A 22,019-nucleotide genomic window follows, 5' to 3' on the forward strand; every position below is an offset into this window, starting at 1 on the left:
ATTTAATGGAACTCGGTATGACAAGAGGCCATTTTTAAATCCACTTGACCAGCTCAATACAGATTGTGCATTGTGTGACATCAATGCAGCATAGCTTTTGCTGAGGCAGGAGTGTTGAACCTTTTGCCTGGTATCCTAATTATCTTCATCCTCACTTCTCTGTTTTATGTACAGATGTGAACATTAGTGGGCAGATTTATTTTGCCACCATCATCAAATCTTACCTTGGCCTTCTCCTCACCCCTTTCCTTTTCCTCTCCTTGCTCTTTTTATTGTGGATGTCTCAACACATACTTCTTGGCCTTACCAGATCTGGCAGCAGTCCTGGACGATGGATGAAATTTAGGTTAATCATAGGAAGTGACACAGAGGTGTCCCCCAGGGCCAGTGGCTGAGTGAGCAACTCAATTAAGAGCAAACCGCCTCAGACAGGGCCACCCATGCAGGCTTGATCTCTGAGAGCTCCAGGGGAGAAGGAGGGGAGATCTCAGCAAAGTCTTGCCCTCCCACTCCTTACTCTCCCTGGGCAGGCGATGGATTCAGCACTGGCCCTGGCAAGGCTCAGCCAGGGGGCCGAGTGACCGTGTGCTCCAGTTACTCTGTCGCAGATGATTCACCATATCTAAGGGGGGGCTTCGAGCAGGACATGTGACACACACAGATGAGTGGACGGCAGCTTTGTTCCATTATCAGTCAGCCATGGGATTCAGGGGGTGGAGGGGTGGAGAATAGGGAAGGGCAAGAGGCAAGAGTGGGAATCATGAACATCAACCCAACTAGCATTGCCCTTCCCTCCCTCTCCTCCCCTAGAGCCAGGCCCAGAGAGGGGACCATGGTGGGGTTAGTGATAAGGGCAGATTATGGCCATACAGTTAGAAGGGGTATAGATATGGCCAAGAGGCTCAGAATAGATAGCTAGCTTTATCAAGGCCTGAGAAAGGGCCCTTGAGTCTAAGTGCCATCACTTCCAATAGCAACAAGCAGATAAAACAGCTGGTGCCCATGGCAGAATCTGCTACTGATTTGTTTAACCCAAGGACAGCAGACAGGTGGAATTCAAAAAAGCTATGTTACCAGAGAAACACAAAGATAAAGTGTTCATTTTTCACCAAAGGAGAAATCTACTGTTTTATTCACAATATATTGTCAAAATAATTTCTGGTACCATCAGACAAGAATAATATATGTGTTGCTTTTGCAAATTAAACTGTTCAATCCTTAAATGTCATTTATTTATCTGTCAAACTTAATTATACGTTAAATAATAGTAAATTAGAGTAATTACAATTTTATTACATGGTGAAAGGAGAACATTGCCTCATTCATCAATCCCAGTTTGCCCTGGTAAGCCACTATTGCAACTGATTGAATTTCTTATAGTCTGTTTAGCTGGGGGACAACCAACCAAGTCAGGACCTGCAAGGGCAAAACCTTTAAGAACAATAGGACTAGTGACGCAGATGTCCCCAAACAGACTACATTACCACCATCAATCACCCAGCCTCATACTGACTGGCGGCTGTCGCCTCTTCTCATCTCAGTCATCTCATCTCCTCTTGGTTCGCTGACTGACTAGCAAATAAGATAACAGCAAGAGACCCTAATGTACCATCCTAACGTCACCTCTGAGTTCTGCGGGTCCTGTTGCTGTGGCGATTGCAGAGGGCAGGTTGTGATGCCTTGACCTGTAGTCTCTCCAAAAGGATAATGAGCCTCACGGCTCCCCAAATGAATGGCGTGGGTGGCCAAGGTTCAGCCCGTTCCACCATAATGAGCTCCCTTCCTCTCAACAGAAAACCACAAGGCTTTTTAGCCTTTTTAATTATTTCCTCAGCCCAACTAATTCTATAAGAAATAACTATGGACAAAAAGCAGAGTTCAAATATGCAAAGAGCCTTAAGCATGATCATGCCCACCAGCGAGTGGAATAGTGAGAGTAAACAATAAGAAATGCAACACCAGCTGACATTTTGAGGTCAGCGTCATTCTGTTCTTCATCTCTGGCTCTTCAGCATTCCTGATTAGCTGTAGTGGCTTTGAGGGGGCACATACTAACTGTATGTCCATGGAGCTAATTAAGAGCGACATACAAAGCAACAAACAAAACAACATATCAGCTACATTAAATCTCTTCTGAAGGCGCTGAGCAGTATAAACATGCCACTCACTCAAACCCCCACCACCGCCTACCTCCGCCACCCCCCCACCCCCCCGGCCCTGGTGTGCTGGCTGCTGAGGAGACAGAGAAGGTAGACAGAGCAGGGATTTTGGCCATCAAACGCATGTCATCTTCCCTGAGTGGGCAGGGAACAGAGGTGGCCGAGGGAGACAGTTGTTGCCGCACACTATTGTGTGATGGGTGAAGAAAAGTGTGTGTGCGTGTGGTGTGTGTGTGTGTTGGGGGGGGGCTGAGGGGGGCAGATAAGGGGTAGACAGGAGAGAGAGGACAGTCGCTCACAGCACATGGACTTGTCAAGAGCAAGCTCTGTCAAGCATGGACTCCTGTGACAGCCACATCGCACTCCTGGTGAGCTACTATTTCCCCTACCATGGTCAAGATTACAATGATTGTCCTCACTGCATAGGACACCCATGGAGCCGCAGACACAGATGTTTAGACAGACGGGCCGGGTGTGGCTGAAATTCAGTGCGGTATAATGTGGACTGGAAGTCTCAGGAATCAGCATGTGAAACTGTGTGACACCGGACTCTCCTGTGGTGATTTATGCAAGCATGTTTTTGTGACTTAAGATTTCAAGTCCATTCATCCGTGCACAACTCACTGGCATATACCTGCAGGGACAGAGTGATAGTTCACCTGAGGCCATCCACTTAAGTCTGAAGCACAAAGTTTAAAGTAATACCTTTATGGGAATTGTATATTGTACTTTTCTTTTTGTGTGAGAAATCGTAACGGTGCCCCGCTGAGCGGAGAAAATAAAAGGGCTAATGCCAGTTTCATTATAGAGATAAAGGCACCTGTGGAGAGTGAGTAGCGATTTAAATAACCTCTTTGATACCATCGTGAATTCAAAAGGCCTCCCATCCTCACCTTATTGTTCGCTAATTAGCGCCAGAAGCAGGTGTGAACCTGGCCTAGTGGCATGAATACTGAACTGCAGTTGCCGCCACGGAGGCACCGGTCCCCACGGAGCGCTGTGGGATCAGGCGAGATCTGGAACCTGGCCCCGCAGACTCTCAAACAGCCCTATAATGACAGCTCTCAGCAAGACTCTGATTTCATTGCAGGCTTTGATGTGACCGCTAATGGCTGCTGACAGATAGGGCCAGCGACGGAGGCTCTCAACCCGCTCATCACACAGCCTCTTATTGTGTTTCCCAGTCTCACCAGGACCCAGCTCCAGCTTTACCAAGGATTGATTTAATCTGACCCTTGCCTTGAGTTCTGTTAAATCCACATTAGCCGGTCCAGGATTAATGAGAGAGAAGGATAGTGCCTAAATTTGTTAAGGTGATCAGCCAAAGATGACTGAAGCTGGTGACACTATGAGCTTTGAATGTAATATCTCCCCATGTACTGTACATTCCCCCGCTGCGCATACTCTCACTTGAGTAATCCTCAGGATATAGCTGTGTGTCCCTTTGGTCAAAATAACACCATGCCATGTTCGTTTTAAAACGTGCAAACAGATGTTAAGGAACACTCAGCATCTGTCATGTTGTATTATGTTTCTTGTCAACCATGAAAACATACAGCACACTGTCATTCCACACGTGCATCCATACAGACACAGACGCATGATGCACACATATACATACACTGCCAAACATGGACATACACAGACTCAAACACACACACGCACACGCAAACATACTCCCACCCCTCATGGACTGATAGTTTATATCTCTCCTACCCTACTTGAGCTGTGGCCTGGTCAGCCAACCATAATATTTGCCATGTGGCAGTCACAACAGGTTTGACTCTTCATCCGGCCCAGTCTGTGTGCATTGAGTTAACAGGTTTCAGCTGCAACGAGGGCATGTCAACCCAAGAATGCACTAATCAATCATATTTCACTTCAAGCACGCATGGGCTCAACCACAACCTACCATCATCGCTCCCTCCCTCCTACAATCCCTCCTTTCTCCGCTTTCTCCTCGTCTCTGGAGCACAAAGTGCGGGAAACGCTTAATGAATCAGACAAGCTGTTCACACGGACAATAATGAGCACGTTTTGGTTGAGGGGAACCACAAATTCTAGTTTCCACCAAGGTACTTGAGCTAGTGTTAGAACAATAATGAATAGTACCATAGGGATCTCTGTTAAATAAATTCTTATTAAAAGGTCAATACTACACCAGACTTATAGGGGAAAGTGTTAAGCAAATGCATATTAAATTTTATGTCGGTAATCTGACTAAGTTTAATGGTGAGCTAAAACTCTGTTTAGGAATTCTTTTCAGACACCCTAAATTAGGTTATACAATGTAAACAATGAAATAGCATATCTGTAGCAATAAGCCACTTTAAAAGGCTTTGATGTATTCATGGATAAATCCCTCCACCCCCCGCCCCCCACCCCCACTCCCCTGCAGTGGCCCTCAGGATATCATCTTAACTGATATAAATCAGCTTTACTGCAACTGGTCAAAATTTACTTATTCACATCACAGAGCTTTCAAGTGATCATCTATCAGCAAAACTAATCTATTTTCCTCTCAAAAGGGGCTCTTTTTCATTTCAATTCATGGGTCCACTTAATTTGAGCACGACCCGTTTTAATACAACACGTATTATGTGGAACGGTTGTACCCTTGAGCAATGTACTTTACCTGCATTTCTCTGGTGCAAAGCTCAGCTTTGCAAATGGGTTCCAGAATTTGTGAGTCACTTGGGATGAAAGTCTGTGCCAAGCCATGAAATAATAACACTAATATTTACATAAGGTCTGAATTCCTCCTACCTCTTTTATTTTCTACCAGGTATAATAATGTGGGAACATCGATTGGGGAAGGATGCTAGTAATCCATGTGTTGTTAGCTGTGCTTTTGACAGACACTGGAGCACAGACCTATCTAGCTATGACTGGTGTAAAATATAATTAAGTCACAGAGGTAATTGGGGCGTGTCCCAGCGGAGGTTTGGGGCATGTTGCCTTGGTGTGGCAAGGGCACAGCGAACTTCCTCTCAGACCCTATTTTCTAAAAACAGTCCCAATCATGCCGAGGACGCGGCCCTTCAGAGGAAATGCCAGGGAAAGTACACAGCAGACAAGAATTAGGGAGGTGGTTGAGACGGGGATGAAAAATGCAATCAGGAAACAGTGGAAGGAAGGCAACTGCAGAGAAAAAGTGGCCAGCTAATAATAGAGTTGATAACAGAGCTGTGTAACCTAAACAATATGCAGACTAACCGCTTCAAATCGGGTCTCATAGGAAAATTAGCTCATCATTTGTGCTGCTCCAGCACTCCTCATACTATGATGTGCAGATGCGAAAGCAAAATTTAATTTTCCAGATTTTTTATTTGAATGACCTATTACAAGATTGCAGAATTTACGTATCAACTAACACAACTGCACATAATTAAAATCATTATGGGCACATTTTGGAAAGTTTAGTGTTATTTATTTTAGATGCTGCAGAATTTAAATAAATATGAAGACATAAAAAAAAAACTGACTAATATCCTCCAAAGCAATCTGCACTGAAAATCATAATCTGTTATCTCCTCCACTAGGCGAGGTCAGGAGACGAACAGGAAGCCGACGCGGTGCATCACACCTCCTATTTGAATCAAAACAACCTTTTCCTCATCCTCAAACACAATCTGTTAGGCTGCCCTATCTCCCAAGACGTACCAAATAACAGATGCTTATCCGGGGCCTATCAAGAAGAGATGAGGGAATGAGTCAAAGGGAACCAATCCTCCAGATGTGTAAAAATAAAACAAGGGCAATGTTTTCAAGGGCTGGGGTCTCTTTCCCCACCCTGTCTTTTTTTTTTTTTTTTTTTTTTTTAAATGTTGCTGTTTCCTATTCAGCCCTTGGCTTAAAGCAGGAAACAACAAACTCTGAACTGGTGTCTGTTGTCAAATTGTTGAGGTTATGACAGCCATCTTCAAAGAGATATCGCTGGAGTCGAAAAATGGTTTACTCGGTGTTGTCTTTCAAAACAACATTGGTTTGCCAATGCTGACCTGTTTATGGCAGAGCAGTGGGGGCTGTGGGCTTGTTTAGTGGGATGGAAAGGATCTATTGACCCTTGAGACAGCTGAGGTACACTAGTAGATCTTTAACTCCCTTTCTTGGCCAGTCTTTAGCCCCTTGCACACACAAGGGACCTTTGTGTCTCTCTCTCCTTTGGCTGGCAGCTGTGGGCTAAGCAGTCATCCATAGATCTACACATTTGCCATTTTTAAGGGGTAGAAGCAACACCACTCTATCTTTTTTCTTTCTTTTTCTTTCTAATCTTGGAATTCTTATAAATCTGGTGCACTGGCCTCTGCCAGGGGGAGCTGATTGTTCTAGTTGTGCATTGTTCTTCTATTATTCAAAGATACTGCTTTTTCTTTTCACCAAATTAGCAAAGGGACAGAAAGGAGAGGAATGATGGACTGTAACAGTCAGTCAAAGAATCTACAGAAACCTAATGGGTTTACTTCACATTACAGTATGTCTACATATTCATCCTTATTCCTAAAATGGAGGAGCGCCATCAGATGATTGCCGCAAATGTGAGTGGTTATGATAATCATAGGAAAAGTAAGATACATATTTATGCTTAGACTGAAAGGAATGTGGTATTGATTTGGAGCGTATGGGCATTAGCTTACAGGCTTTTTAGATTTAAGTAGGGGATATAAGTATGCTGCAGGATTGTTTATATCTATGCTATATGCATGTAAGACTACGGAGGTATGTTGAATAAGTATTCCTAAGCCATTCCAGATGTTACAGTTAAAATCATGTCATCTCCACTTAGTTTAATAGTCTAGGAATTCCATTTGGAGTAAATGCCCCTTTTTAACAGGGTAGTTTTGCAGGGCATTTGGTGGGATCAGCAGTCTTTGATCCACTCTCTCCTTCCCTGACTGTTGGCTCCCCTGACCTTTTGAAAACCCAATGTGACATCCACCTTTTGAGCTAAGAAGATTTGACAAATAAGTGATGACCGTTCACATTTTTAATTTAGTAGTCTGATGAAAAATTAACTATGGCCAACGCAAGACCTTGATTTAAAACAAGCTACCCGCAGCCCAACCCACCTTTCCCACCCTCCGTTAGCTCTCTCCACCATCTCTTTCACTCACTCTCAGTCCCTACTCCTATACCTCTCCTGATCTTTTACTCCATTCCCCCTCTCCTCTGCTCCCTCTCACCTCCTGCCCCGATTGTTATTATGCCTCTCACATAAACACTGGGTCTGGCACCGGGCTGCCTGGATTAACTGGCTAAGAGGAATAGGGTGAGAGAGGAGCTGCAAGGAGGTTCCCTAAGTTGTTACAGGCCAAGTGGCACAAAAGATGCTCCACAGACCCTGTTTCCACCCCTCGTTTGGGACTTATATTCCTCTGTCATCCCCTACTCAGCATAATAACTCCTGAAAGGTAGATAACTATTAATAGAGTTCGCACAGCACTGCAGTCATATGGATTGCCCCGCAGCGCTGTGACTAAGTAGAACTGATGTCTCCTGTGACAAGCGCTCGTGTCGCTGTCATCCAGGACGTGCAGACACTCTGCATACATTACTGACTGCTGGCTTCCCCCCTCTCTGTCCCCCCTTTTGGATGGCACCACAGCTGTCCCAAAGTGAATCCCAAATGAGAGGATCTGTCAGGGTTTGTTTGCTGCAGGCCTTGATTTGATGCTATTACTCTGCAGATGGAGAGACTGGCTCAGTCTGTGGGAGCAGAGAGCTGCTGGTGGACAACACTTGCCTCGGGCCTGGCGGTACTGATGCACAGTTAGAACAAACAGAGAGCTGAAACTGATAAGGGAAAAAAACAGTTTTCACTCCCTTAGTGTCTCCCCTAAAAACAACATCCTTCTCTGATTCCTCAATACACCCTCTTGTTTTTGCTGCAGAGGCCAAATGACAAAACCTCTCTCATATCCTACTCTCATATCCCCCCTTCAGCCAGATGTTCCTCATTCATTTTTCTCAAGCGCAGCTGCATATGTAAATAATCCATGATTTCTCCTGTTGGATGGGTGGATCAGGGCATATTGTGTGTCTGTTTAAGTAAGCACTCTCTTCTCTTGTGCCAAGGGTGTAGACCTGTTTCCCACTTTAAAGCACTGTTGTTAGTTTTTCATTAGATCTGTGGGCGACAAGAAGTCTGCCTGAAGATGAGGTCAACCCCTAAGTCATAGCAGTGGCAGCACCTCAGCTCAGGTTATCTAATACAAGCAGAAGGATGACATCTTAGCTGAAAGTGCTTAGCTACCTGTTCCAAGTCAAGGCAGATTTTCTGCTGCTGTTATTCTAGCAGAGGCTAGCTGTATTACCCAGCTTGTTTCAAGCCCCCAAAGCATCTCTTTCTTCTCCGTGGCAACCATCAACTCCACCAACCCAGAGAAAGACTGACAGCCGACCCGCCACGGAGGTGTGCAGGCAAGTCGACCAGAACAATAACAAAACTGGAGTCAGAGGCAGAAAGGGGAAGAGGAGAGACCCTAATAATGGCCAGGCCGTGGCTTGACATGCTACGAAAAGTGACAGTGGACGAGTCATCCATTATTTATAGCAGTGCAGAGCTGGGTTATTTATTTTTTCAGCAGCGTGAGCAGCAAGGGATCGTGGCACAAAACAAGCAGCCAGTCGTGGCCCATTCATGTGATTGTCAGCAGGCAGGGAGGCAAGCCCACTGGTGAAGGGAGCTGTGACTGCAGCTGTGGCCTGGTCTGGACACTGCACCCAGGACAGGATTCACCTTGACTCCCTCTGACTCTCTGACTCTCTGACTCTCTGACTCTCTGACTCTCTCTCTCTCTCTCTCTCTCTCTCTCTCTCTCTCTCTCTTTCAAGTCACAGAAGTGCAAGCCAGTGTCAGGGGTCAAGACCTATATGGGTTCTCACTTCTCAAACTTGAAGCTCTGGCTGCTGTATTAACTGAGCAATGTTGTAATACAGTATTGTTTTATCACACTGTCGTGGAACTAACTGTATTATGTGTGTTGGCAGTATAAATTAAACTAAGTATTTTGCAGTCACATATCATCAGAGTGTGCTACATTATATTAGTAAGGAGTGTAGGTGGAATATTCACCATGATAATCATGAACTGTTGATAGAGCCAACAATCAATTGACACATTCATCAGTGGCAGAAATGCTGATCATAGTGTGAGACTGCAGTGGCTAATCTATGTATATGGATTAGCAGAAGTGTTCAATAGTTCTGTCCAGGCGACAGGATCACTGTCATTGTCTCTGATATTTATTGGAGCTGAGAGGAGCAGTGTGTCTCTGGACATGGCTTAGTACTGCAGAGATGCCACGGACGCCATCAGGGCATTTCTGGCACACAGTAGTGTGCATGACATCAGGAACAGATGTTGCACATGGTGAGGCCCATCAAGGGACAACAACTCTGCATCACTGCATGAATATTTCAGACAGCTTACTGCTGTACTTATCAAGGAAGACCCAGCTAGTCTATGATGGCCGTAGACCCAATGCAGGTATCAATCAGATCCTACATTTTGGGAATGTTGTATTCACTTTAACAACATGTGAGCGGCAAATATCTGAGAGTTGCTCGTTGCAACAGTATAGGTCCGCTGGGGCGACCAAGACCGAGAATATGACATCAGACTAGAGAATTTTTCCCTATATCTGGAGAAACCAAGTTCACCACTGTCACGTTCCTGTAATCCACACCCTTTCCTAAGCGCAGCTTGAACCAGAAGCCTCAACCTATCCTTGACCCCTGAGGAAAAGAATCCCTCAACCAGATCCCCAGAGAGACTTTCATTACAGACAAAAACAGAATCCATGGGTGGCCAGAGTCATATTCTGATATTAGGGCAGAGGACATGGACTTGATATGCGGCTAGAAATAGTCCTATAGACTGCAGACGGAGCCCCAGGACCATGTTGAGCTTTAATGGCCCTCCTTCTGCTCGTCAATCACACATAAAGAAAATGCTTAATCGCAAATTTCAAACCAGTGCAGTGGACTGACGTCATGTTATTGGAATGGGAGAGAGGAGACAGGTTTTGAATTGCTTGCATGCTGGGCAGATGGATATCACCACAGCAAGCCGTGCCTAGCAAAGGTATATGTCCTCATGAGTTATGAGCTTGTAGCGGCATTTAGAGTTATGGTTGACACAGATCAGCACTACATTCAATATCACAATTACAGTAAAAGCTGTTGTAATGTTTCTCATATGGAGAAGCAGCGTAAACCCTAGACCTTTACAGGAACCCAAATGCTGCAACTCGGACACATAAGAGCAGGATGTTCATATTCATAAATTTCGCAGGCTGTATTTCAAATCCCCAGACCCAGCTTATTATCATAGATTAATATTGATACAGATTCAACTAAGAAAAGGATTAGTGTGTGGTATCACAACAAAACCCTATGATTTTATATGCAAAAAGTATCTTTTAATGAAAAAATACATGCAGTTTTGCCATAACACTGGTAGGTTTTGAAACAAAATAAAACTCACATTCCTCAACTAGTTCTACAGAGTTTACTTTTGAGGGAAAAAATGTCTTCTTTTCCTTTGGTAGATAATGAGGTCGATTTTATTCAGTTTAATATTCATTCAAACTAAACACATGGTTTGTGTCAGTATGAATACATTTTCTTCCACTTGAATGTTAGATCTGCTTTCCAACCAGACAAAAGAGAAAGCAGTGATTGTAATTTTAAAGCCCAGCATGCCGTTCACTGCCACTGACATCTCTTTTTTAATTGACCCCAGGTCAAATAGGGACTGGGATAATATTTTGTTAAATTATTCTCATTTCCCCGTGAATCACATTTCCATATATCTTCACTTCATGCTTTATTTATTACCTCCTTACAATTACCATGCAAACGACGTCTTAACTGTCACCCCTTTCTCCCTCTGAACAGTTTAGTAAATATCAAACTGTATTTATTATTAATAAACCCACAGCTGAAAACCCCCTTTTTTATATATGAATTATTCACACACTCAAAAGCTTGGGGAGTATGGGCGCCCTCCATTCGATGCCACAGAGGCCAGCATAATTAAGACTATTGGCTAGGACTGATTCTAGTGCGTGTATCATCTATTTTGCTCTCATCTCTCTCTCCATCTGTCTGAGCCATAGGGGATCACACATTTCAATCACAACATGACACCTGGTGACAGACTTTACACAATGGATGTTGATTTTATTATCACAGCACAACTGGTGTAAGCACCCTACTGTTTTAGTGCTCATCCAAGCCCCCACCTTCACTCACTCATTCATGGTTTCACACACACACACGCACGCACGCACGCACACACACACACACACACACACACACACACACACACATACACATACACACAAAACAATCACTTTTGATTACTCTGACTTACACTCAGTCACCCACACACATTCTCAATCCCACTCTAACTGAAAATCACATAAAAACACAGGAGCACTCACAGCGCACAACAAGCAAGTATGTATTCATGCGCACACCCACACATGCACGTGTGCACACACACACGTTCACAAACACACGTTCATTTACCCATGCGCTGCACTCACACTAACCTGGGTTGGCTTCCCAGCTGTGCAAGCTGTTTCTTCCATCAACATGTGTTTACTGGCAGGGGACCCTTATGTTTGCATTACAGGGAGGCAATAAACAGGGAGGCCAGCCCCAGGGTTTGTAAACTACTGTTTGGGGGAACCCTCGAGAGGACTGAGCCCTAATCATTGTGTGGTTGAGCCTTCAATTAAATGCTGCGCGAAATGTCAAAAGAAGAAGAAGAAAAAAGACCCTTGTTTGTGTGGATGATATTTTTTTCTGTAATCCGCACATGTTGCAGCCCTCAGTGTCAAAATCTACACTCTTTGATGAATTTTTCACACTCGTATGGAGTGCTAAGCACCTGGAGGAGCTAACAGAATGTGTGCGTGTGTGTGTGTGTGTGTGTGCGTGTGTGTGCGTGTGTGTGTGTATTGGGGAAGGGCGGGGGGGGGGGGGGGGGGGTTGAGTGGTTGCTCGGGCCAATATACAAGTGAACGACTGATTAACCAGTTGACTGCGTAGCCTATTATTTTGGTTAATCAATAGATCATTGAATAACTGATGAGCAGCATCAAAGGACCGGCTTACCAACGGAGGTAAGCCGGTGATAGATTGCACTTTGTTTAAATCTCCTTATTAACCCCTTTGCTTTTGTTGTAGCATAATGACTCTATTCTATTTGGTTAACTTTAACTCCCATTGTATGACAATGAATCGGCAATGGCAGCGTTTCAGATCAAACTAAACCACTTTTTATCGCTTGAAACAATCACGATGTTTTGACTCAACCCCAATGAAAAATCACCATAATATTCCTATAATAATCCTGCACGAATTTAGTAGTGCGTCTGTGAAGTGAGTTTATTGTGACCTAAGTGTACTATTTTTTTTTTTTTTTTTCTCCAAGGTTATCACTATAATATTTCTATAACATTCCTATAGGAACTTGTAGTTTTGCTGTGGCATGTGTATCTTTCTAAAATTTATCATAGGATTACAAAAGTGTATTTTTGTCAGAGAAAATTCTGGACTTGGATGTATCAAGTCAACATAAACCATATCGCGACTGTTAATGGTCTTGCTCATTATAAGCTATGGATGTTCACCATGTGGACCATTCCACCCAAAACATATTTGGTACGGCAGTCATTTAACTCCGAGTTAAGTGTTTTAAATGCCCTCCCCGCAGCGCCTGTTCAGCCAATAGCGGGCCCCTGGGGGCGGGGGCCGCTGGGCCCCCTGGCAAGGATCTGAGGCGTTTCTGACTGGGAGAGGGACTCCTCACACTCAGATCCTGCCAGGTTTGGTGTACCCCGAACAGATGACTGTCAGTGCGCATTTCCCATTGGCAAGCAGGAGCGAGAAGTAAACCAGAGGAGACCGAGAGGGGAAGAGTGTGTGAGAGAGAACGAGTGAGTGTGTTACAGTGGAGACAGAGTGAGAGACTCCAGTGGAGGGGGCGAGAGGCAACTTCGCCGGAGCTTATCACTGTGCACTACCGAGGAGGAGAGGGGAAATCGCTTTCCAGCGCAGCATGCACCAGCAGGTTAAAAAGTGGACCGTGGACGAACCTACCGAGTCAGACGCCTGATTCACTTATGGACTGTTAGAGAGCACAGCGAGAATTAAAAGCTGTGCCAGTGTGAGTGGGAAAGGACACTGGAAAGGAAGCTGATGCAGTGGGGAAAGTTACCAACTATGGAGATTCACTGTTAACTGAGAGTTTACGAAGTGTGGGGGCCATTCTGAAACATTGCTTTGGAAACTGGATGATTTTATAGACGTATCCTAGTGCGCTTGTACTGCCCGTCCGGTGGTAGCCTATTCCTGTGCCGCGGTGGACCATAACCAGCTCCACCACAGTCGCATTGACGGAGCGATTGAATTCTTCCCCGCAACACTATCAGCGGTCCAGGCGAATAAAATGACTGCATTTTACCTCCTCGTTTGCCTTATGGTAACAGGTAAGATAGGCTTTTGTTTGTTATCCTCTTGCATGCAGCTCTGTATTGATGGAGAGGATGGACCGCGCTCCATACGGGCGCGCTGCGTCAAGCCATCCAGTGCGCTGGTACAGACAGGCAACTGATATGCTGCAGTGCTACAATTCAGTGCTGTAATTCACAAGAAATGTTTAATTAAATTTGAGCCAATATTTAAAGCAGGAGGTTTCACTGTCCGCAAGCAGACCTGGGGCAGCGGTTAAATGGCACTGCGCAAATCGGTGATGCTGTGATTTTTTTTTTTGTGTGTTCTTGTTAAGCTTTGTGCTGTGTGAGAGAGACGTTCATTCGCATCTGTTTTAGTGGATGGGTACAGATACAGGGCGCATGACTAGAAAGTTTAACTTCTAAGGTTTTTGAACCCGAGGGTGTATACCCATAGACTGCAAAGTGTGTGCGTGTGTCCCTGCTCATTCATTTTGGTATCCCTCATGTTTTAATGTGAGGATGAAATTGCTCGGGTATTAGAGCTGCTGAGGATAATACAACTAATGTGCAACTGCTGCGAAAATATACCGCCGCCGTGCCGAGCTCCGCATCTTCCTCTCCCCGAAGTTAGTCAACGGTCTCTAGATTGATTTCCATTAAACAAAACACTACACCGATGGGGTTGTGCCTAATGAAACCATGTGAAAATGAGGTTTAGCCTACTGAGCTGTTATGAGAAGGTGGATGAACTAAGTTTTTTTTCCGTGAGTGGCAATCCAGCAGAGGCGTAGGTGTTCGGTTATGAGTAGATAGGGGGAAAGGCATGAGCACAATAGTTCATAAACAGAAATGATAAAGGGGTGCATGGTCTATCATAGGGGGCGCACACTCTCGCGTTTAGAGTGAGATAGATATATAGATAGCCTAGATAGATGGAGAGAGAGCAAGAGAGAGAGCGTTTGTGTTTTTGCCCCCCTTTTTATTTGCGGAATAGTTTACCCAGGTTAGTTAAGTAGCTTAGCCCGACATGAATCTTCATGATATAATTTCATAGTAGACTGTACATCATATAGTAATCTCAAATTGATGTAAATCAGGAAGATAGAGAGATTTAGGGGAAAGAAAACACAAATTATTGTTTTTCTGAAATTATATTAATTGGTGATTGTTGTGTGAATGTTGATTGTTGTTTGCCTTGTGATCACTGGTGGTCATAGTTCACCCGCACCTTTTTATTCAGGCTACCACATCACTGGGTGCAGGGTGATTAAAAGTAATCTGGTAATAGGATTAAGTTTTGCAGAAATGAAACAGAAAGACAGAGAACATTGTGTATGTGCATAAACAGTAGGAAAACATTTATATTTTCCAGTATATTCTAAGCATAATCATTGTGAATGTGAAGGCTCTCTGAATGGCTGGTAGCCTATAATTTGCTCTCTATTAATTTAGTGCTGTAAATGTCCTGATACAAAAACGCTTGCAATTAGCACTGAGCAACTATTGACTTTTAATAGTGTGTTTTTTGTATGGCATTGACACTTGAAAGTATAATTAAATTTAAATGTATCAGAATACACAACAGCATCACACTGACACCCATTCTCTCAGGCAAGGACAAAAGGGGGAGTAATGAAATGTGTTTTGAAACACAATCCTTTCAGGCCTTTTATTCCTTTGCTTTGAAAGTACACAGAAAATTCACCATAGGCAGTGTCTGTGGTGTGCAGACAGAATCACATGCAATTTCACCAGTGTAGCGGATGCTTTCGAGATCACAAATGGTGAAGCCCGAATAAATGCCATTTGTTGTGAGTATGTCTTTACCTTCGGCCCCAGTTCCACATGGTTTTGTCATTATTCAGGGCTCGGGGGAGGGATGGCCACTGCTCCCTGACAGACTAGCAACAGCTGGATGAGGAGGGGCGGTAGCCAGACAGTAGCATAGTTCACAGACCCCCCCCCCCCCCTCCACACACACACACACACACACACACACACACACAATTTCTCTCTCTCCCTCTCTCACACACACAAATAATGAAAAGGCTAGAATCTGCCCTAATTAGAACCTAAGAGACCCTGGTTTCTAATTCATCGTGGCACTCTTAGAGTCACCGATGCTCAACATGGGTACACACAGAAACATAAATGTATGTAGCATAAGAATTTGGCTACAGCACATTACTTTACTTCGAAATTCGTGTATAGCACATAGCATGCATCTGTACGTATATGTAGCCTTCTACAACACCGATAATTTACTTTCTCGGAAAGTCCCCTGGGCTCCCAGAGGAATTGGATTCCACACTGCATCAGTATTCTGAGTAATCTTCAGTGAGCTCTTTTTTGGAACCTTTTGCTTTGGGTCGCTTGCGTCTCCTAGGGCTAAGTTCAAAGGCTGTGAGCCAAGATTACAAGTTTCTCCCTTCTTCTTAAGTCATGTCGCCACTCATGTCTGACTACAGTGTAACGCCGTGGAAATTTTCCACCTTCCTCCTTCTCACAAATCCTTTGCCTGATTGGAGAATGTGTGAATATGGGGCATGCGAGTCTATCTGCTTAATGGGCCGGAGGTGGCTGACAGACTTTCACCATGGATTGAAAGTCTGTCCACACGATTGCATATACAAGCGCACACATACACAACCAGAGGACTAGTGAAAGAGATAGACCTTGACCAAGCCCTGTACGCCCCACCCCATCATCCCCTCCCCTTCCCCATTAGCAGAGATTTGTCTTCTCCTCGTGCAGCACGGATATGTTTCTGGACGCAGTGGCAGCGTGGCCCAAGAGGTTTGTTTTAGGGAACTGTGCATATTTCATGAACTGCCGCTCTGCCGCTCTTTGAATTCTTGTGGAGGGAGTCAGGCTGGGAGGAGAGAAACCGAGTCGTAGAGGAGGAGGGGGATGGAGGAAGGGGGAGGGGAGGCCTGTTGCCGGGATTGGACTCTGATGTGTCACCAGCGTCTTGATGATTAAGTTGACAAGCAGCGGGAAAACACTGGGGAATACCATCGAGCATCATTAACCTTTTCTCCCTCTTATTTCTCTTTCTCTCTCAGACACACACACTCACGCACACACACACACACACACACACACACACACGCATACACACTCACACAAATACTCTCTATTTCTCATAGCTTTTATTGTTTTCTCCCTTTTCTCCCCCTCTATGAATTTCTGTCCTTTTTCTTACCTTCTGCTATGCCTCTGTGATAAAAAGAGATTGAGGAGAGAGTAGGTAAGTGGGAGAGAGAAAGTTTGGAGGCGAGAGCCCCAGCCAGCCGATGAGGAGTGTTAGACACGGGGTGCACAATAGTGCAGACACAGCAGAATCTGAACACAGCTGAGTCTTGAATAGAAGTGTCTTGCATTATTTAGGAGACATACTCATGGCAAAGATATAGATGAATTTTGGCCTACTTTGATTCCCTGTCTGTGTGAGCTCTGTGTAATGGATGTGCTGCTGGGGAATTGTATTGAATGTATCTCTGGATTTTCTCGATTCACTTGTGGCCACAAATCAAACTTAAAGGTCAGTTTTTTATGGCAGAAAGCTATATACTGTATAACAATCCCTGGGATTTGTTCAGTTAAAGATATTGTAGACCTTTAGCCGAGAATATTTTAGTTCTCCTTTAGTTCTCTTAAGCGTTCCAACCAAACAAATTCAATGAAACCCAGTTTTATTGTTTTTGTTTTTTTTCTTTTTGTAGAAAGTTTCTACATTTTCGCTTTCACAAATCATCTGGTGATAAATTCAGGCAGACAGACAAACAAACAGACAGACAGTAATGGATGATCAGGATCTTTAACAATGGGCTACTGTTTCTTCTAATCCCAAGACATGTCATGCACACATGCTGTTGTCGTCCTTGCCTCCTTCAGACAACCGACAACCACCCCCCACCCACACCCCCCCACACCCCACACACTTGCTACGTGTATGGAAGGAGAAACTGGAGGGAGAAAGGAAACAATGGGGCTTCATAATGTTGCCTCTCTCTAATCAGCTTTGCCATGCGGGTAAACACAGATAAAGAACTTGGCATTGTGTCCTGAGGCTTTGTTATCAGCTGTTAGCAACTTAACTGGATGTGTGCGATGGCACGGCTCAACGCAGGAAGGCCAAGTATGGCCAGGTAGCAAACTGTGTAAACTTCCAGTATTATCTTTACCCCCCACCCCACCTCCCTTTCTCTCCCCGGCCCACCTATCCTCTTTTGGCCTTCCCTTTCTCCTTGTGTCTGTCTCTGCACATCCTCACCTTGTCTTCCTCTGGGGCGGTCGGAGGATCCGGCGAGGAAATGACAAGGAATAGGACAATGGAGGGGCCGTGTCAGCTTCCTGCCATTGCCTGGAATCCTCTTCCCCAGTTACATGACTTCAGGCTGTATCATCAGCATGCAGACTGGTGGGGACAGCACAAACTTGTTTACTCTTTTATTCTTCTCCTCTACAAACACTATGAATGGAAAGAATAGAGAGAGAGAAACTGGGATTAATTCTGTGCAAATCATTAAAACAGCACCCCAAGGGAAAGAGTCACGTTTATACAGTAGCAGCTATTTTAAGAAAGACTGGGATTGCATTTTTCTCTCCCCAAAATGCAAGTGTCACATCCTTCTAGAGAGATGTATCACCATTTCAAAAGACCCTAAGCCAAGAAACCAACATAGAACAGAAAAATCGCCGACATACTAGACCACACATTCATTTTTATTTTCCAATCAATTCTTGCCCTGCAAGACAAGAATTTCATATCTCCTGCCGAGACACAGAAACCAACAGCAAATTGAAATTTATCTTCTGCGTTGCAGCAATATCTGTTCCTGTGTTATCTTCACCAGCCGTGTTCCTTAACCTTGTATTAAAGATAGCTCTGTTGGAGGAGGATTCTGGCAGCTAAGAAGGGACTCAGGAAGAAAAAACATGAATACAATCAGGCGACATTTATTCAACTGTAGATGTTTATTTATTGTATTGCTCTTTTTACTCTAACAATATGAAATGTAATTGTCAATGGCCCTTACTGAATGGAAGATCTGAAATATTAAGCGGTCATATTTGGGGGTTATGGCATATGCACATCTTCCAGACGTGACTCATGAGGAGCACAACAAAGCAACGCCCTTAACTAGTGTTGCTCACACACACACACACACACACACACACACACACACAGAGGTCAAGGGCACACACTGGGGCAGAGGATGATAAGCTGAGATGAGTGTTTGGCATCTTCAGGGCTATGTGCCCTTTCTGGAGCGATTAGTCAAAGTCCAACTGTCTAATTAATGATGCTCCAGCTCTTAGGACATGTCATCTCCTTAACCAACTAGGGGTAAAACGCACTCAAGGAAACAAGGGATTGCCTGCCTGCTGCCCACTTGATTAGCGGTGGGATCAGCACATGCTGTTGAGGGAGGAAATACTCCAATACCCCCCTGAGGTCCAGATCCCCTCCTTATTCTTTCTTTTCATCTTTCTCCTTTCTGTCAGTTCAAACTGCCTGGAACGCCAGGGCTAATATTGTGTTAGTGACTCAACCATTAACCAAAATAGTGGGTTGGCTGCGGGGAAGCCGCGGCTCAGTCTCTTCCTCCTCCTCACCGTGAAAGACTGCTCTGTGTTGTTGTAGGAGGCTGGGTGAAGGGTTGGAGAAAGTGTAGCAACGTCTTTTATTTCAATTCTTCCTGCAGGGAATTTTGCACAGGGCTTAGAAACTCGCCATGGGAGACTGCGAGAAAAGGCAGCCAATTTGCTATCAACTGAGGGGTGTCACTCAAAGCTTATTGATCCAGCTTTTAACTGTGGCTCCCTCAATGGCAAAACATGTTAATGTTATTGAGCTGTGTGGAGACGTGCGGAACAGTGAGGCGTGGGGGTGGTAAAGGTGGGTGGTGTTGAACCAGTTGGAGGGTAAGGTGTGTCTCTCTCCCGCCGTCTGTTTGGCAAAAGAAAGCCGATGCAGAGACCGCAATGGGCTCAGCGTGAGGAGAAAGGGGGAGGGAGAGAGCCAAAGAGAAAGAAAGAAAGGGAAGGGAGAGGGGTCAAAGGGATTTACTGCCAGGCGCCTAGCATTACAGGTAATGGATATGCTTGTATTGGTGTAAACCAAACCTGCTGTTTTTCTTCCAGCATGGCAGAGGTGAGAAAATAACAAAGGCGTAACTGACTGAAAGTCTGAGGAGGATTAATAGACGGGGGATATTTCAGAACCTCAGGCTAAACATTAGATCTCAGGTGTACATTTGGACACACAGAAAGTGCTTGTGTTAGGGGAGGGGGGTTGCGCATGAAGGTGAGGTAAGGAAGGTGTAGGAGGAGGTTTTGGTGGGTATGGGATCCTCTTCCCAAAGCTTCTACATGAAGGTAATGTATCTATAGTCAACACCTTAGGCCTTTCCTGATCCTGCCACATTCCTCTGAAGCTGCAGCAAGGAGGGCAGGAGCACATGGCTAAGTGCTTCCCAAGCTGGCTGGGGTGAACCTAACACCCCTCCTGGAGGAAGCAGTCCAGCCATTGTTCCAGCACATTGCACCCGTCTGACTGAGGCATCCTAGCGTTGTGCAGATCCCAGGGGGCTGGAAAGAGAACGAGGCGGAGGAGGAGAGGGACTGATTGTTCCCTGTTCAGACTATCCACAGATGGGGCTACGGCACAGGATGCTGGCTGTTTGCTTTAGAAAGTCCCAGGCGTTTGCTTTGCAGTCGTGGTGTATAGAATGCTCTGGGGGATAGAGGAGAAGAGAGTGCCAGTGGAGACAACAGCAGGAGGAGAGAAAGAGAGAGAGAGAAAGAGAGGGAGAGAGAGAGAGAAAGAGAAAGAGAGGGAAGGGAGAGAGAGAGATGGAAAGAGGACCTTGCCTAATATGATGTCAGTGTGAATATAGTGTCAGTGCCAAGAAGGGAAGACAGATGATACAGCCATACAATGATAGGGTAGTTGGGCCAGAGACTCCTGAAGTCCTCCCCAGTTTCCAAACAGAGACATATAGAGCAGGAGATAATGGAGAAGGGAGGGAGAGCAAAGAGAGCAAGCGAGGAAGGGAAAAAAGGAAGGGATGAGATGCAGGGTACCCAGGCTGCATCCATCATGTGGTTTGGTGCAGAAGCCATTTGTACCTATTGTTCTCCATAATTTGTTTTCTCAGTGCCTGCAAAGGGAGGGGGAATGGGGGGGAGAGACAAAGCTAAGGCAGCCATTTATTTTTGCGCTAATTACATAAGTGAGACAGCATAATTAGACGTATAGCTAAATAGACAATAGACCGAGAGAGAGATGCACAGGGGGAGATAGACAGGGAAGTGCAGATGAATTCAAATAGATGAGAGACATGGCCCTCTCCTTTTCACATTCAAGACTGCGAGGGAACATGTTAAAAAGAGTAAAGAGGACAGAGAGATCGAGGGATAAAGGGAAAGGAAAAGAGAGAGTAAAGGAGATGGTGCGATGGAAGGGATAAAAGATAAGAGAGAAAAGCCCTCTTCACAGACTGCACTTTGAGGTGCGGCCCGATGCTGCCGGAATAGTCACCTCATTTAATACACCTGCTCAGCAGGAGGGGAAAGAGAGATATAGGGAGATGTCGGGGAGAAAAAGAGAAAAGGGCGAATGGGGGGAGATAGAAAAAGGAGACAGATCTCATCTCTGCTCTTCCAGATCAAAGGCAGAGAGTGGCTCCGCAAGGCTGTTTGTTGTGGCTTGTTTGGGAGGGTTTCTGTGTATGTGAGGTCATGGGTTGACCTGGCCTGCTATTTCTATCAGGCGGCATTACACTTCAACACAGCCACATGCCAAACCCTCAAAGGAATCACGGGTAACAGGTCCAGGACAGGTAGCACAGTTTGCTAGAGAGAACTGGTACCATTCTGAGACAGTGGAGCTGCAGTGAAGCTGAGAGGAAACTGTATGCTGTCTGGTCAAAGAGGGAGAATAGTTGAGAAATTAGTTGAAACCAGCACAGTTAAAAACAAAACAAAAACACATGGAGTATGGGAGATATGTTGGATGTAATATCTTTTCAAATGATTGAAAAGGACCATGTTCCACGTTATTCTATCTGGCATTACTTTGTGATCTGTGTGTTGGATATGCGGTTGTGCATGTGCGCATGTTCATGTGTAGGCTATGCGTGGGCGTGTTGAGTGTGTCAACAGTCTTTCAGGGTTGTGATACAGGCGGAAGATAAATGGGCCCTTAATGAAGCCACTCAATCACAGGCTAGTTAAAACAGCTGACCAAAGGCTGGGGGGCAGTCAGATCTGCTCCGAGGCCCATTCAGGCTGGCCGAGGGAAGCTCTTGAGCCGTCACACTTTAGATTAGCCATTCACTGCACTATAGACCCCAGCCTAACTGCCCCTCTTTCTCTGACC

General features: G+C 45.0%; 1 protein-coding gene across 1 annotated transcript in view; it reads left to right on the top strand.

Annotated features, from left to right (window-relative positions):
* Positions 1 to 13,116: 13,116 nt before the first annotated feature.
* Positions 13,117 to 22,019, top strand: part of kirrel3l (kirre like nephrin family adhesion molecule 3, like) — a 34,476-nt gene continuing 25,573 nt past the window's right edge. The window contains exon 1 of the mRNA XM_071516074.1: positions 13,117 to 13,663. Coding sequence (XP_071372175.1) covers positions 13,624 to 13,663 — 40 coding nt within the window. The 5' untranslated portion in view covers positions 13,117 to 13,623. The remainder of the gene's footprint in view (positions 13,664 to 22,019) is intronic.

This window comes from Centroberyx affinis, unplaced genomic scaffold (genome assembly GCF_046629955.1).
Source record: "Centroberyx affinis isolate AG114_WGS23_722 - 3 ecotype Tasmania unplaced genomic scaffold, CSIRO-AGI_Caff_v1 ptg000392l_1, whole genome shotgun sequence".
NCBI classification, from domain to species: domain Eukaryota; kingdom Metazoa; phylum Chordata; class Actinopteri; order Beryciformes; family Berycidae; genus Centroberyx; species Centroberyx affinis.